Raw genomic sequence first — 18,395 nt, 5'->3', positions numbered from 1 at the left:
TCTTCTATCCGCCTCCCACTCTCTCCCTATTTATTTCAAAACCCCCTTCCCCTCCCCCTTTTCTGATGAAGGGTCTAGGCCCGAAACGTCAGCCTTTCTGCTCCTATGATGCTGCTTGGCCTGCTGTGTTCATCCAGCCCTGTACCTTGTTGTCTCAAAATATGATGGGTGTGATTTTCCCTTCCTTAATAGAAGAATTAATGAGAAGGGGAAATAATTGGGTGAGTTTTCCCTGGAGAGAAATTCATCCACATCTCAACACCCTCTTAACTAAATGTTGGGTGAGAAAGCTCATTGGCGACTTTCTCAATTCATCACCAGTTAAGGCCCTAAGTATTCAATCAATGGCTATTTAAGGGCCTCGACTTGCCACTCCCTCAATTACTTGCCTCCTTGGTTGACCAGAAAGATAGCTAGTTTCCTAACTGGGAAACCTAGGAAACCAAACTGGGAGGGATCCTAGTACCTAAATCTGGGACAATTGGAGGCACAGATAGACAACATGGCATCTGAAAGCCTTATCTCCCTCTTCACACGAACTTCATCTTATGAGAAGAAAAGAAGTAACTGTTCACCACTGAATCTCTCAAGACATAGGCCTTGACCAACAGATTTAGGACCCAGAATCTGTTGATCCCTGATTGGCTGGTAGCTCCTGGCAGCCCAAGTCACAGTGTTGAGGCCTGTGATAGTACAAAATATTCACCCTCACTTGCCTGTCAGCTCTTAATTCACCGGTGGACCAACAGTTCAGTGGGTTCTCTCACTAGTTAAGATAATGTGCTAAGTGCCACCTAACACACTCACCTTAAGACTCAGGGAGAAAAGGAAAATCATGTCCAATAGGTGATTTAAATGGAGCTAGATTGTTTTTAGAATGTGAGCATTGCTAGCAAGGCATTGCTTGGCATTTGTTGTGCATTCCTAGTCATAGAGTCATACAGCATGGAAACTGACCCTTCAGTCCAACCATGTGCCCTTGAGAACATGCTGGTGAGCTACCATCTTGAACTGGTGTAGCTGCTCCCATAATGTTGTTAGAAAGGGGATTCCAGGATTTTGATCCTGCCGTGGTGAAGGAACTGAGATATAATTTAAAGTCAGGATGGTGTGTGGTTTGGATGATAAGATCATAAATAATAGAAACAGGAGAAGGCTGTTTGGCCTCTTGAGCCTGCTCTGCCATTCAGTAGGATTGTGGCTGATCAGAAACCCCTCACATCCACTTCCCTTCTCCTTCCCTAAAATCCTTGATTCCCCCACTGGTCAAGAATCTATCTCAGCCTTAAATATGCACATGGACTCTGCCCCCACAGCTCTCTGTGGCAAAGAGTTCCAAAGACACTCAACCCTCTGAGACAAGAAATTCCTCCTTACTTCGGTCTTAAATTGCCACCCCTTAATTCTTTGACAATGCCCTGTGGTCCTAGACTCTCCCATGAAGGGAAACATCCTCTCAGTATTTTCTCTGTCAAGGCCCTTAAAAATCCTATATGTTTCAATGAGGTCTCCTCTTATTCTTCTAAATGCCAATAAGTAGTGTCCCAACCTATTTAACCTTCGCTCATAAGGCAATCCCTCCATACCAGTATCATCCCAGTCAATGTTGCTGGAAAAGCTCAGCATGTCTGGCAGCATCTGCAAAGGAAAAAAGAGTTAACGTTTCAGGTCCGGTGGCTCTTCCTCAGACTGGACCAGAAACGTTAACTCTTTTTTCCATCACAGATGCTGCCAAACCTGTTAAGCTTTTCCAGCGACTTTGTTTTTGTTCCTGATTTACAGTATCTGCAGTTCTTTCAGTTTTCATCCCAGTCAATGTTCTTTGAACTGGCTCCAATGGACTAATATATTTTCTCAAATAAGGGGATCAAAACTTCTCACAGTACTCCAGATGTGGTTTCAACAGCACCTTGTACAATTGCACTCAGAATTCCTTACTGTATATTACAAACCCTTGAAATAAGGACCAACATTGCATTAGCCTTCCAAATTATCCGCTGCACCTGTATGCTAGCTTTTGGTGTTTCATGCACTAGCATCCCAAGTCCCTTTGTATTACAGTTTTCTGCAGTTTTTCTCCATTTAAATAGTACTCTGTGTAGTCTTCTTCCCACATCATGCAGGAGAAGTTAATATAGAAACCGAGGATCTTCCTTAGCTGAATGGTATTGTCTTATCCTTGAAATGCTGTTCCTTTATTGGATCTGTTAAGCGTATTATTCACTGGACTGAGAATAGCACAGTCTTTTAATCTCTGCTACCCAATGACGTATCCCATCAGGGAGTTCCACATAAAACAGGAGTTTCTTTGCATGTCGAAATAGGGTGGGTAGGAATGCTGGAGATCCCGTTACACAGGCAGCATTCTTCTCCCTTAGCAAACAATCTTAGCTCTCTTTCAATAGTAATTAATTGTATGTATATACAAGTGGTGTTGGTCATACTGTGTAAAGATCAGTAAGCTTTCAAATAGTAGAGCAGGTTTGTTTTTGATTGAAGCAAACAATGAAAGATGAAAATCGAGGGAAAACTGCGAAAGGAAGGCTTATCATTTTGGTAAACAATGTAAATTCATTCCTTTTCCAATGCTTTCCTCTGTTCTTTATACACAACTTATGCAGATTTACATTGGGGTTTGTTCAATGTGACCAAAATGAACGTTCAGTAATTTATTGAGTCATTGTACACAGGAAAGGAACATACATTTAAAGGTTTAGAATTTCAGATCTGAACACAGATCTAAAATACTGTGTCCCACATTCATTAAAGGCAGGCAGGGCTTTTGATCCCAAGTTATGTTATAATTGATATGCATTATTGCTGACCACATCAAAATAAATGGAAATTTTCTATAATCTGAAATAGATTGATTGTTCATTGTGAGCTTCTTGTATATTTAGCTCGCAACCTATGTAGGAATATATGAACTGAGATTAGAATAAAAGCAATTTTCAGGTCAGGAAGAGAATCAGAATCCTGGGGAAGACTTTTGACTTATCATTGATGTACCTTTTGAAGAGAGCTGTATTTTTTTGTTTTTATGAGGGAGAGTTAACAGCCTTTAAAGAAGGATGTAAGCTGGTGGTGGTATAGAATGGAAGGAGGTCCATGATAGAGCAATTAAAACACGAGCCTTAAATGGAGTGGCATGATGAGATGAACAAACAGTTCTCATCTGGAAATTGTTATGCTTTGATTGAAATCATGATGCGGAGGTGCCGGTGTCGGACTGGACTGGACAAGGTCAGAAATCACAGGATGCCAGGTTATAGTCCAACAGGTTTATTTGAAAACTCAAGCTTTCAGAGCCTCAGTCCTTCTTCAGGTGTTAGTGAGAGAGGTAGTATCAGACACAGAATTTATAAGTAAAAGATCAAAGGTTCTTTATGCAGAGGGTGATGGGTGCCTGGAACGCGTTGCCAGTGGGGGTGGTAGAGGCGGGCATGATAGCGTCATTTAAGATGTATCTAGACAGATACATGAATGGGGCAGAGAGCAGAGGGATACAGGTCCTTGGAAAATAGATGACAGGTTTAGGTAGAGGATCTGGATCAGCGCAGGTTTGGAGGGCCGAAGGGCCTGTTCCTGTGCTGTAATTTTCTTTGTTCTTTGTTCTTTGTTCATACCATTGATGACGATGTACTAAACAAACCTAAGAAGCTGTTAAATCTTTAATCAGTTAGAAGGCTTTAATTGATTAAAATGTATAATGTAAATCCCTGAATTCCTTTTAAGTCATGGTCCTGAGAGAACTAAAGGTTTTATCAGTGGAAAGAAGAAGTGAGGCTCAATACCACAACTGCCAATTTCCAGACACCATGCTACAACTCATCTGCTTCATCCTCGACCACAATGTCTTCACCTTCGACAACCAGTTCTTCACCCAGACACATGGAACAGCCATGGGGACCAGATTTGCTCCCCAGTATGCCAACATTTTCATGCACAGTTTCGAATAAGACTTCTTTGCTGCACAGAACCTCTGACCAACGCTATACATTGGCTACATTGATGACATTTTCTTCCTTTTTGGACTCATGGCAAAGAATGACTGAAACAATAACATAGCAATATTAACAAGTTTCATCCCATCATCAGACTTACCATGGACTACTCTTTAGAATCAGTTTCATTCTTGGATACATGCATCTCCATCAAGGACAGACACCTCAGTACATCTCTCTACCACAAGCCTATGGATAACCTCATGATGCTGCACTTCTCTAGCTTTCACCCGAAACATACTGAAACAGCCATCCCCTACGGACAGCCCTATGCATACACAGAATTTGTTTGGATATGGAGGAATGAGACAGACACCTGAAGGTGTTGAAGGACACCCTCAAAGGAACAGGATATGATGCTCACCTTATTGATCACCAGTTCCAATGTGCCACAGCAAAAAACCATAATGACCTCTTCAGAAGACAGACACAGGATACATCCGATAGGGTGTCCTTCGTTGTCCAGCACTTCCCGGGAGTGGCGAAACTATGCCATGTTCTTCGCAGCCTTCAACACATTATTGATGATGATGAGCACCTCGCCAAGATCTTCCCCTCGCCTCCACTTCTTGCCTTCACACAACCGCCAAACCTTGCACAGACCATTGTTCACAACAAACTTCCCAGTCTTCAGGACAACATCGACCACAACACTATACAACCCTGTTATAGTAACCGCGGCAAGACATGCCAGATCTTCGACATGGACACTACCATCACACGTGGGAACACCACCCACCACATGCACAGCAGATACTCATGTGACTCGACCAACGTTGTCTATCTCATACACTGCAGGCAAGGATGCAGACGCTACAATAACAAATGAATGGACACCGTGCAATAATTGCCAGACAGGAGCGTTCCTTCCCAGTGGGGAATACTTCAGCGGTCAAGGACATTTGGCCTTGGATCTGCAGGTAAACGTCCTGCAAGACAGACTTCGGGATGCACAACAACGCAGAGTCGCCGTGCAGAGGCTGATCACCAAGTTTGGTACCTATGAGGACGGCTTCAACCACTATCTTGGGTTCATGTATGTGACGCCCCCCCCACCAACCCCCCCCCCCACACACACACACACACACACACACACACACACACACACACACACACTCCCTCCTTGCCCCCCCACACACATACGTGAATTTATGAGGTAAATTTGTATTTGCAGTAACATCTTATTTTGTTCAAAAAGCACACAATTTATAGACAGTCAGTCAATACAGTATTTTATAAATTCCTACTTTAGAAATAAAACCAGTCTGACTCCAAACCAAAACACAAACAGGTTCTAAACAAGGTCTCACACCTAATGTGCATTGTCTGACCTAAAATGTCACCTCTTCTTTACACTGATAGAACCTTTAGTTCTCTCAGGATTGTGACTTGAAAGGAATTTGGGGATTTACATTATACATATTAATTAATTAAAGCCTTCTAACTGATTAAAGATTTAACAGCTTCTTAGGTTTGTTTAGTACATTGTCATCAATGGTATGAACCTTTGATCTTTTACTTATAAATTCTGTGTCTGATACTACCTCTCTCACTAACACCTGAAGAAGGACTGAGGCTCTGAAAGCTTGTGTTTTCAAATAAACCTGTTGGACTATAACCTGGCGTCGTGTGATTTCTGAGCTTGATTGAATTCATATAGTAAAAATCATTTTGTGTAGTATTTGGTGTTAAACCTGGCTAGGCTCATTCTTACATAATATGTAGACATATATTTATCTGTAAAATATAAATAAATATTGTTTCATATGTATATATATATACATTTAAATGCTTGGGATTACAGAACATTTTGAAGGGTAGACGCAAACGTTGCAATCTTTCATTTCTGTGCCTTTTCTTTGAAGGAGCTATCCAATTAGCTTTACTGCACTTCTTTTCCCCTCCTTCTCTTATGGTTTATTTCTTTTCAAGCATTTATTCACTTCTTTTGCTTTTTAGGCAATGGAAGCAAATTCAAAACTATCAGGCAGTCCATTCCAGATCACAGCCACTAAATTCTCTACACTTCCCTTGGGTTTGTTTGTCAATTACATTAAATGTGTGCCCTCTGATTAATAACCTTTCTGCCAGTGCAATACAGGTTATTGTTATTTAATGTATAAAAAGACTTATACATTTGAATTTCTGTATTAAGTGTCCCCTGAACCTGTTCTGTTCTCAGGATAACAATTCAGTTTCTCTGGATTTGCGACATAACTTCACTTCAAATTCTGATTGATGAATTTAATTATTAAAGCTTAAAACAGTCAGACCACATACCTACACCCGTTACTTGTACGCAAGTGTGAATTTACTTAAAGCAGAAATGCTACATCCTGAATTATATTCCTGTCCTCATCATTTTAATGTGACAGCATTAAGTTGTTACATGTACAGTCTGACTGTTAGAATTTGTAGGGGCTGCTTTTCCGGAAGCGCAGTCTGTTACAACATCACAGCCACCTTATCACCATCCCACCTCAACTATCAGGAATGCATATTTGTTCATCTCAAAGGACACTTCTACAACTTCCTAACAAACAAACCAGGTGGCAGAGGTTCCATGCTGGAGAAATTGGAAAATCCCTGAAGAAGCAAGTGAATAAATGCCAAAATTTAGTAACAAACATGATAACCGATTTAGTGACATTCTGGCGAGCAATACAAATTTTGAAGATGAAGGGTAATTTCTCCGACTATTCTTTTTCTGTGATCATATACTGTGATTGATTAAGTTGGCATATTTTGTACTTTTGTAGTAAATATAAATATAATTGTTTTAACCTATTAAATGTGATATGCACTTGCAAGGCAATGCAAGTAAGAACCTTCAGGTAAAGCAATTGTTAATCATCGTGGTATGTAACTGTATTGGGGTAAATGCAGACAAAATTGCAACTTCTGCACGACAGCAGGTTCCACCCATACATGGAAATAATTGTTAAACAATTGAGGGTGATACATCAAAAAAGTAGGAAACTGTAAAATGAACAAATGTTCATTGTGGCTCATATGTTCTTGCTCTCAGCTCCTTGTGAGGCAGGTAAACTGTTCTCAGGAGTGGTCAAGTTATTGGGTTTTCTGTAGGAATATAATGATCTGTTAAGATAGGTTTTGGGCTGTTTGAATTTGTAAATGTAAAACTTCCTAGAACAGCACATCATTTGGGCTCATTGTCTCAATCAGACTGAATGTCTGAATTGTTCATCAGAATGTTATCAAATGTATGACCAACTATATCTCAACTATTCAAACCCAGCCATTTAACCTCTTGCTTCTTTTGACACTTTTCAATAGCACAGAACCTCCCCCACTAGGTTTGAGACTAAAACATTATTGTCCAAAATAGTTGCTACCATGATGAACATGTAAAACTTCTTTCAGATTTTCCATTGTTGGGAATCATAGCGTATTTTAAAATTAAATGAACTTGTAAATTCTAAATATTTGAAGTAAAAAAACTCAATTTGCTAGAAATATACAGCTGCGTTTGTAAAGAGGAAATGTATTGAAACTTTTAGGTTGTGAAAAGTTCTTTACAATTTCCCTCTTAAAATGCTGGGAACCCTCCTACATGGATGTACGCACACATACAGTATGTTCACACAGGTGTGATCATAAAATAGCTACAAAATGACTGAGAGAAGATAATAAATCACAAAGACAAAAAGAAGCAAAGAAATGTGAAACTAAGTAATTGTGTTTACAAAAACAAGTAATATTGATGGAAGCTACAATTATACATGAGGTGTACAAGAGAATGATTTATGTTGATTTATATGCCAAAAGTCCTATAAACTGCAAGTCTGGCAGGTCTGCAACAAATAGGATGGAACGTATGTCTGGCTCTGGCCTGTAATGGCAGTTTCCAGAGGATGTTGTTTGCAGTTAAAACAACTGTCTGCCTCAATTAAAGTTACTTCTCATCCGACTCCAATAACAACTTCAGGCAGACCATCCTTGAGTGGAGGGGATCTCTCAGCTTGTCCCAGCCTGGGAATGATGGAAGGTACGTGCACTGAAGTGTGGCTGAGTTGTGGAAACCTAAATATGAGCCCAGGTCTGGCCATTGGCCTTGATCGCTGAAAGATTAGCTGAATGACTTCTTTTTCCCAGCATCCTTTCTAAGGGCCCTCCCAGCGTAGTATACCAAGAAGCTGGAGATAGTGTAAAACCCCTTCAACTGTATTTACGACATAAAATGAATATAGTAATTATAACCCATAATTGTAAGTGTAGTGAGGCACCTCAGAGTGCTCATATGAGAAACCATTCTGTTTTGCACTTGATATAAAGTCAAACTGTTATTTACAAAAGCATATTTTTAGACAAAAAGGATTCCTAGAGGAGAAGATTTGGATACCCTCACCTTCTCCCAATCCCCACAGTGGGCAGGTGAAGCTGCCCAGTCACCTGCCTATCTAGCAGTGCCCAATACTCAACTCTGGTATGGGCACCTATCTCAAAAATGTAAAAGAAGGGATCTTCCTTCAGGAATGGCTGTTGGTGTCTGGGGGACTGTCAACAGAGGAATTCTGGTTCTGATGACCCGAGACATTACCCTTTAAAGATTTACAAGACCAGTATTACAAATATTACTGTGCTGGATCACCTTTAATGTAATGCTCAGTCTGCGTGGAATTTGCTTTCAAAACTAAAGATGAATCTGGAAACTATTAATTACAGTTCCCATATTAACAGTTAACAACAGTAACAGGAGCTGTGTCAATATGTTACATATTTGTATCCAGTCATAATGACTTATGGAATGCTACAACTTTCTTGACGTATGTCATTTGAATTCACACCAGTTTGTGGACTGTGAGTTTATAAAGTCCTACCCTCGCAGAGGTGGAGGTTTCAGTTTGACTTTATTTTTGATGGTAACACCCTCACGACACAATATTCTCCGACGAGTTATTGCCATGGAGATGATCTAACTGAGCTAACTAGTTTAGCAATGGCAAGGAAAACAGATGAAAGAAAGGTAATGTGATGCACTGACATGTCAGCTTGCTAATATCATGCTGTAAGCCTGGCATAAGCTGTTTCAAGTAAAGTCAAATATTTTCTGGGCATTAGGAACAAGCTTGGCTCAAAGCTAACTAGACCAAATTGTATTTGTAGCACTCTTGGGCACATTTGGTCGCACAAGTCAGTACCCTGAATTAGCTATCATCATTATTTTAACATCAGTGTTAACCATAATAGGCTAACAGAGGCAGTTAATTAACACCAATCAGAAAGTCTAGGCTGGTACAGTCATAATTTGACATCTCATTTCTTTTGATCATCTGGTTCCAGTTGTGCTTCATAATTTGGACAGCAATGTATCTACATTAGGTCAATTATAGTGCAGTTTCCATATTAGCAATACACAAATGTGCCTTATATCAATGCATGCTCATCCTAGTATCCCAGTAATAATTAGCAATCAATTTTGCTTTCAGCAATATGTGAAACAAGTGATATTGGGTCAGATGTTATACACCTCACTTAATTTTCCTAGTCAACTAAACAGCTGGAAGAACAGCCTACCTCTGGCTAATATAAAGGCAGTGGGCTTATTTATTGTTTTTGTCCATTAGTTTCCCATGTTCAGACTAACCACACTGTTTAAAGTTGCTGGATTTTAATCTAGTTAGGCAGTTTTGAAGGCTGTCGCTCATTGCCTCTTGCTGGCTGCTCCAGTGGTGACATCACATTTTCTGGTAATGTAATCAAGTCGCAGCTTAACCTCACTGTGCTGGAATGTGTTCCCAATATCTCTCTCATTACATTAATACCATGATATAATGTTGTCTGACCAATTCTTCACAGATGAACATAGGTATGGACCCAACATTTACATGTGCAGAATTTCCGGTTCTCCATATTGTTTAACCCTGCTTTATAAGAAAGTCACTGTATGTTACAAACTAAATGCAGGACAACAGCTCCTCATTTTACTTGCTTAGCCCTGAGAGGGTTGCAAACACTAATTTGCCTCAGTACAGGGCAGTGTGAAACTGGCAAAATAGTTCACCACCAACAAGAACACTGATAATAAACTGGTATTTCCAGTGCAACAGCAACAGTTCATGCAGTTAGATCATCAATGTAAATAAATATGCATTAATTCTTGTCCGAAGTTGGTATTGCAGAATCAGCTGTTGTTGGCCTGATTTGCACTGCTTTACATGAATTTAAATACCATGAAAGTTTGGAAATATTTGTGAGTTAGAATCATGCTGGTGTGCGCAGTGGGGTGCAAGTCTGCTAGATTCACTAAGTAATAGCACTCAGAACCTTCTCATAGATGACATCTTCTTTAGCTTGTTAGTAAATCTGAAAGCATGGTGTGAAGATTTTCAGCAGTTACTGTTTCTAGTGAAACTTGATTAGCATTCTCAAACTCAATGCTACAGAACACTTGCCAACTGGTTCCTGGTCAATATTTATCAAACTAGTGTTTATTGGAGCTTGCTATACAGAAATGGGCTGCCATGCTTCCCGTGGTACAACAATGACTATACAGAAACAACTTATATTTATATTTAGCACCACTAAAGTAATATCACATCTCAAGCAATTCATTTAATAAAAGACAAATATGATACCAAGGCACACATGGAAGCAAATGTCAGATGATTAGAAGCTTAGGAGTGCCTGAAAGGAGAAAACTACAACAAAAGTAATTAATTGACTGTAGGGTGTTTTAGGATGACATGAAAGGAACTATATAAATGTCAGTCAGAAATAGCAAGAACTGCAGATGATGGAGGCAGAGATAACACAGTGTGGAGCTGGAGGAACACAGCAGGCCAGGCAGCATCAGAGGAGCAAGTAAGTTGACGTTTTGGGTTGGGACCGTTCTTCAGAAAAAGACCCTTTCTGATCCTCCAGCTCCACAATGTTATATATAAATGCCAGTCTTTCTTTTTTTCCATCATACAGTAAGGTCTCATCTTTACATTGCTGTCATACACTTCTAAGAAGCCAGTTTCAAAATGATCATAGCTGAGGCCCTCTTCCGATGGTTCTGGAGAAACCCACAAAGAGGAAATGAGAGAAGTATCTTTTTCCTCTGGAGGAATCACAGTTTTGGAAAAAAAACCTTCTGAATATTTATAGTGACTAATGGAAGGCTGTTACACCATGAAGTATAAGATTCTCCTCATTTGCACAAATACTCTTTCCTAGCATGTGCAAAAAGATTGTAACCATGAAGCCATGCTTAACCTGCAGCCATGTAGATGAATTGTTGTGCCCACATCCAGCTGAGAATGGTAATTATCTCCCTGTAAACTCAGGATCAAACTGAGGGCCTTCCGTGTTCTGCACACCTCAGTTATGAACACACTTGTTTGGCTATCAGGGGAATTAAAATTCTAGACTTTTATTTCATTGATATAATCTTTAACATTTTACTCAATATTCAAGTCATTTAACAGCAGAATAAACACAATGACCTACACGAAGGAAGAAATATTCTAGGCTGTGTTAAATGCAAAGGACTGATATCAACCTACTCTATAGTGCAGAAAAATGGCACAAACAGAAAATTGCTGTTCAAGCTCTGTTAGCATGAAGTTCAAGATTCTTGTCCTCCCTCTTGAATTCCATCACACTCTCACTGCACCTGAACTGAATAATCTTTTCAAGTTCTAGACCCTACTCAGTGCCTCCAGTCCTCTGAATGGAGGAAATGGAATTGAGGATTTGAAGACTAGTCTCAGTGATGGTGACCAAGAAACTATCTTTGATTGTTGTAAAACCATTTGGTTCACTAATGTCCTTTCGGGAAGGAAAAGCAGCGTCCTTACTCAGTCTGACTCACACATGGCTCCACGCGTAGGCAATGTGGCCAACTCTTAACTGCCTCTGAAATCTCCAAGCAGGCCACTCAATTCAAAGTCAACTAGGGATGGAGAATTAGAAAACCTTTCAATGACTGCTTTTATCCTCTTCTTTCCTTTCCACTAATAGAGACTTATCAATCAGCAACTCATAAGAAGAACCATTGAGCTCTTCTGGATACTTTATCAAAACCACTTCAGCTTTCACCTTGCTACTGTCTTCCTGAAAAACCTCTATCTTCTGAATCACCTCTTAAAACATTAAATTCCATCTGCTCGTCAACATTCTCCTCGATCATTAGTAAGCTTTATGCCATCGGTAGTAAACATGTTGAAGTCATATGTCTTAGAAAATCCAAGTTGTTATTTTAGGGTAATGACATTTTTTCAAAAGAATATGATTGTACTTTCGTTTTTAACTGATAATTATTGCCAAAACTTGTATTTTCTGAAACACTTATACTTTTAAGTTCAGCAGTTCTGGCAGCATCTGTGAAGGAAAAAACAGAGTTAATGTTTTGGGTCCATTTTGTCCTTCACAGATGCTGCCAGACCTGCTGAGCTTTTCCAGCAACTTTGTTTTTGTTCCTGATTTACAGCATCCGCAGTTGTTTCGGTTTTAATACTTTAATAGGCAGCAAGCCACAGCGAGTGTAGGCAGTGTGGTGGTGCCTCCTGGTGGACCATGAAATATTACATTGTTCCCTGAGGACTTAAGAGTCATAGAGTTTTCCTTTTGGATCCTCTATTCCAGGACAACTTCACATTCCTATTCTCATTACTGGGGATAAACCAATTGGCTTTGATCTTACATCATCTGATTACAGAGTAACTTTAGATACGCTTATCTAGTTGGTACAGTTGCGCAATCTTAACTTCTGTATCCTTTATTTCTTTCTCTCTCTGTCAGAGATTTTCTCAAGGCAAACAGACACCTTATCTACTCTGAAAATGGACTAGTTATTGAAGTTATTGCGATCTTGCCTGCTGATGGAGAGAAATTTACTGAAACCTGAGTTTTTTTTTTCTGTGGTAAACCTGTTCGAAACTCATTCCCAAATCCCATTGTATCTCGTTGGAAGAATTGAAGACTTCGATTAAGAGGAGATATTAAGGGTTCAACTAAATAATCCTTGGGAAAAGAGGATTGATGGCAGACAATTAAAAATCTCTTGAAAAATTGTGATCTACAGGGCTATGGACCAGGAGTTGTAAATTGTGATTAGGGTGGCTAACTCCTACTTTGGCTGCAAGAACATGACAGTCTGAAAGACCTTCTTCTCTGCAATAGATTTTCTTTGTTTCTAAGTTCCTATTTGAAACATGCTTTAACAAACTGAGAGGCACGGTTTTTTTTTATTAATTCACGGGATAATGGGTGTCACTGTCTAAGTCAGCACCTCTTGCCCATCCCTCATTGCCCAAAAGGCAGTTAAGAATCAACCACATTGTTGCGGGTCTGGAGTCACATGTAGGTGAAATCAGGTAAGGACAATAGCTTCCTTCCCTAAAGAATATTAGTGAATGGATTATTAAAACATAGGATGATTGCTAGGTTCATGGATAGGAAAGATTTAGAGGGATATGGGCCAAACGCAGGCAAATCAGACTAGCTCAATTTAAGAAAATTGGTCGGCATGGATGAGCTGGGCCGAAAGGCCTGTTTCTGTGCTGTATACCTCTACAACCAGATGGCTTTGTCCCCAACAATCAACACCAGTTTCATGATCATAATTAGACTCTTAATTACAGACTTCTATTGAATTCAAATTCTACCATCTGCCATGCTGGGAGGATTTGAACCCAGGTCCCCAGAACATTGCTTGGGTCTCTGGATTAATAGCCTAGTGATAATATCACAAAGTATTGCCTCCCACTAATGATGTAAACGAAAGCAGGTAACATGACTTAAACAGTGGAAGCAAAGCCAAGGGCCGTGGCCAGGGATTGGAAGAAGACTCAATCCATCAGTTGCAAACTTTCTGCAAAAACATCTGGTGTTATGTTAATTAAAATCTTTTATAAACTTTGGACTGACATGAGATATTCCCAGTTGACTGGTTGGCAATAGGTATTGTCTAGCCTCATTGGCAAAGAAAATGGTGCACAGGGAATAAATCAATGCCTTCAGGCAAACAGGGAGAAATTTCAATGCAGAATCAAATAAAGTGAGGTGTTGTTATTGTAGAATGTACAAGATTTTCACTTTGTTTTTCTGTCTGCAGGGATTTCCACTGGAAAAGCAGTGACTGAGGCGACAAAATGGTAAGCAACTGACTTTCATAAAACAATCACTTTTACATGTTTAATGATGTGAGCTTGTATATTAGACTGGAAATTCTGATACTTTTGATGTTTCATCCCCTCTCCAATTTTATCTTGATAACAAAATCTCTCTGGCTTATAAATTTACTGACCTATTAATGTTAGAAAATGTATTTTCACACCAATTAACCTCATTTTAGTGGGATCTTTCATTGTCTGGTGTACCTTGGTTATCAGTGTGTAATGTTCGCAGGATGCAGTGATGTAATTCTCCAAGATATTTTTGACAGCACCTCCATCCCTAAAGGACAAGGATAGTGTGAGAAAGGGAACATAGCACCTTCATGTTCCACTCTGAGTCTCATGCCATCCTGCCTTTAATGCTCCTTCATTGTAACAGGGTATAAATCGACTAGGAAGCAAACAAAACATTAACTTACCCAGCCAAAACATGAACATAAAGTGACTGGAAATAAGCACCAAGTTCACTCTTTATTTTGTTGTAGGACTGTTGGAATGGAAAGATGGGAATGAGAGCAGGTATCTTGTAGAGAGTTTTTCACCCTAACCTTGCACTCACTGATGTTATGAACTGGGAAAAACACTTCCCATTCAATGCGAAACGGTGAAATACTTTAGAATTAAATCTATCCATTCAATCAAAATCTGTAGATGAATTCTAGGCTATGTAAAGAACATTCCAAGCTCTTAGGTGTGATTTTTCTTCTAAAACTAGAACTTCAGCTTCGACAGCAAGGCAGGAGTCACTCTCCCTGGGAACATTGGGGCTTTGTCAGAAGAACTTACCCTCACCAATACAAATGATGGAGGCATCATTATTGAGGATATCCAACAAGACTCTCCAATTGCCAGAGCTGGTACTTTGAAAAAAGGTAACCATTTCTTTTCTTTTTAATGTGTAATCATAATTATTAAATGCCAGAAATCAGAACATTTCATTAGCATGGGCAAAACAAATACAAAGAAATTATTTGATTTAGAAATTTGTTGGTACCATGCTTGTTTTTCAGCCATGTAAGGAGTACCTAAGTGCCCAATATAGCTGGCAGCGATGGTGCGTAGATTCCCTACTCCATATACAATACTAACGTTACCTTGTGTGTAACTCATTATTATCCTGGCATCTTTAGGAATTGGAAAGGCTTTCATTCCCTCAATGTACAGCTTATATGCATGTTTGTGGAGGTGACCACTCAACCCATGTTGGGCAGAACGGCTTCCATGCTCCATGGAGGCCATGACAGAAGTTCAAGCTGTACTCCTAGCTTATACAAGTTGGCTGATCGTCAATGCATCTTGACTTTCTTGATGTGCGTCCACTAACCTTATTCAGTGGCCTGGGTCCTCAAGGTCAGCAATTGTGAGGTAGAGCTAGTGCACCATCTTGTTGTCCTCTGGTGAGCTGGTACCTGTAGCATCCTATTCCCTTGCTTGAGCTCTTGCCACATGTATCACTCATTATTGTAGATTCTTCCTCAAGCCGAGGAAAATTAGAAAAATGTCATCAATCCTGAATAACGATATATCCCGTCTTTGCCAGAGGTGGCTTCAGTGAACCACAGCAACAGTGTAAAACCAATTGAAGTTGTTAATCAAGCAAATAGCAGGCATTTTGTGAGGGAAATAACTTTTTTCAATGATGTGCTGGAGTGTCTGCAGGTCATCTATCTATGGGAACTCAGTGCACAGTAGCAGGTGGAACTGCTATGAAAATAATATGTAACCAGAACTATGAAGACACAAAAGGGCAAGGCCGAGGTTATCTGCATGGAGTGGCTTTCAAACAATTATTCTTGGAAAATGCATTCTCAGATAGTACCACCTGGTGAGAACAAAAATTGCCGGAAATTACAGCGGGTCAGGCAGCATCCCTGGAGAGAGAACAAACTAACGTTTCGAGTCAGAGCTGATGTGAAGTGTGATGTGTAGTGCTGCCTGGTAACTTATTGGCTGCTCCAGTTGTTTCACGCCTTTACTTACTTCTTTTTTACATCCAAAAGTGCTATCACACACAACCAAACAGTTTTTCCCACCACCAAATCACCTGTGCAAATTTTCACCTATTAACCTCCACCAGTAAATCAGCTGTGTTCCAAATTATTCAATCTACATACTGAGCCCATTTTGGGTAATGCAGTAACACCAACAGTGAGGGAAAGGTAGGGAGAGGAAAATGGAGTTGGAAGGAAAACCTCTCTGTTTTATTTGAACCCTCTCTCCTCCCATTCATCTCAGCAGCCATCTCCCTTCAGGCACAATGAAGGCTACAAGTCACCCTCACTCACAATTGAGTGTGCTGATTTGCATAGTCACCTCCTTATCTCACTTGCCATTCCCAATTGGACTGGGGTGCCGACAAAACCCTCTTAATGGGATACCTATCAGAAGATTGTACCTGCTGTCCCACTACAGAGGCAATCAAGTTCATGACCTGAAAAGTATCCTGCCATCCAGAAAAAAATCTTAATGTGGAAAAGTTCAGTCCAATTTGACTCACGCTCACTGCCTAAATATCCTGCAATGCAACCCCAGAGGACCTAAGTGTCTTGTCTAGATCTCCTGTACTTCTTTTTAATATGGGAAATTTCACTGCTGTCTGCAGCCAGAGTGCATTTCCTTGTAAAATGTGCTGATTTTTGACAACCAGCTTTGATTTTCTAGCCCTTATACAGGTTCATAACCAATGAATTGATAACAAAATACTGAGGATGCTGGAGAAACTCAGCAGGTCTGGCAGCATTTGTGGAGAGTGAAACTCAGTTAATGTTTTGAGTCCAGTATGACTCATTTTCAGAAGATTCTGAAATCTCATTGGTACTAGTAAAAAAGATACAGGTTAACATTTGTGGAAGAACTGACTGCAAAGTCTTGACAGGGAATATGTGGAGAGAATGTTTCCTCTTATGAGAGAAACTAGAACTAGAGATCACTGTTTAAAAGTTAGGAGTTGCCCTTATAAAACAGAGATGAGGCAATTATTTTTCCAAGAGTTGTCAATCTGTGGAACTCTCTTCCTTTAAAGGGAGCGAAAGCAGAGCCTTTGAATATTTTTAAGACAGAAGTAGACAGATTCATGTTAAACAAGGGGGTAAAAAGTTATTGGGCTAGGCAGGAATGCAGATTTCAAATTAAATCAAATCAGCCAGGATCTCATTGAATGATGGGCTAGATGGGCTGACTAGCCTATCTCTGCTCCTATATGTTATGGTCTTATGGGTAAACAAGAATGCAGATTTGAGGTTACAGTCAGATCAGCCTTGATCTTTGAATGTTGAACAGGCACAAGGAGCTGAATGGCCTACTCCTGCTCTTTTTTTGTGTTAATGTGATAAATTCACTTAAGACTCCTAAGATTTTGACATGTGAAAATATAAATTATGGACGGGGTAAAATGAGTTGCTGATTCACTATCTTTCATTTTCACACTGTTGCACCAAGTCAAAACCTGCCTTTGAATTCCATGACAGTTTATCTTCAATTTCATTTAAGCCTGAGGTGCTGCCCTGGTTGGTGCAGAATCCATAGGTATTAATCTGTCTGAACCATTCCCCTGACCTGTAGTCAGCATTACCACACTGGAATCAATTTGCCTGGAGGCCTTACATACGGTGGAATGTTTGCAGATGTTCCTGGAGCTGCCAGGTGCTCCAAGAATTACTGCATTAACGTGTATTATTCTCTGAATGGTGCTGTAATGTATAAAATTGGAATCAATCCCAGCTGACTGCTGCATGTCTTCTGAGTCTGCTACATGTCCCCACATGTGCCAGTATTCTTACTTTCATGGCAGGCTGGCCAAGACTTCAGTCTCTAGAGAGGGAAACTAACATCTCCTAAACTTCTGCCCAGCAGCATCAGGTCCACAACTACTTCCTTGCATTCCATGTCTTAGTCAGGATCAGCTTCTCAGCAGCACTACCTTGTTGCCCCAAATGTATCTCACTGGGACAGTGAGTGGAGGAGACAGAACATGAATGAGGGGTCGATGAATGACCATCTGCATTGCCAGTAGTTTATAGTAGTTGCAAGTTTGAAGCGGTTTTGAAAAAGGGCCATATTGGACTCAAAACATTTGCTTTGTTTCTCTCTACAGACACTGCCAGACCTGCTGAGTTTCTCCAGCAGAGATAGTAGGAACTGCAGATGCTGGAGAATCCGAGACAACAAGGTGCAGGGCTGGATGAACACAGCAGGCCAAGCAGCATCATAGGAGCAGAGAGGCTGACGTTTCGGGCCTAGACCCTTCATCAGATGAAGGGTCTAGGCC

The 18,395-nt window shown here is 40.1% G+C and overlaps 1 protein-coding gene across 1 annotated transcript in view; it reads left to right on the top strand.

The window, feature by feature from the left end:
* LOC109933415 (neuroblast differentiation-associated protein AHNAK-like) overlaps positions 1-18,395 on the top strand; it is a 50,222-nt gene that overhangs the window by 18,641 nt on the left and 13,186 nt on the right. The window contains exons 2-3 of the mRNA XM_048601357.1: positions 14,068-14,107; positions 14,844-15,000. Of these exons, the coding sequence (XP_048457314.1) occupies positions 14,105-14,107; positions 14,844-15,000 (160 nt within the window). The 5' untranslated portion in view covers positions 14,068-14,104. The remainder of the gene's footprint in view (positions 1-14,067; positions 14,108-14,843; positions 15,001-18,395) is intronic.

The sequence above is a fragment of the Rhincodon typus genome, chromosome 9 (genome assembly GCF_021869965.1).
Source record: "Rhincodon typus isolate 14 chromosome 9, sRhiTyp1.1, whole genome shotgun sequence".
In the NCBI taxonomy this organism is placed as follows: Eukaryota; Metazoa; Chordata; class Chondrichthyes; order Orectolobiformes; family Rhincodontidae; genus Rhincodon; species Rhincodon typus.
This window is presented reverse-complemented; position numbering and strand designations above follow the sequence as displayed.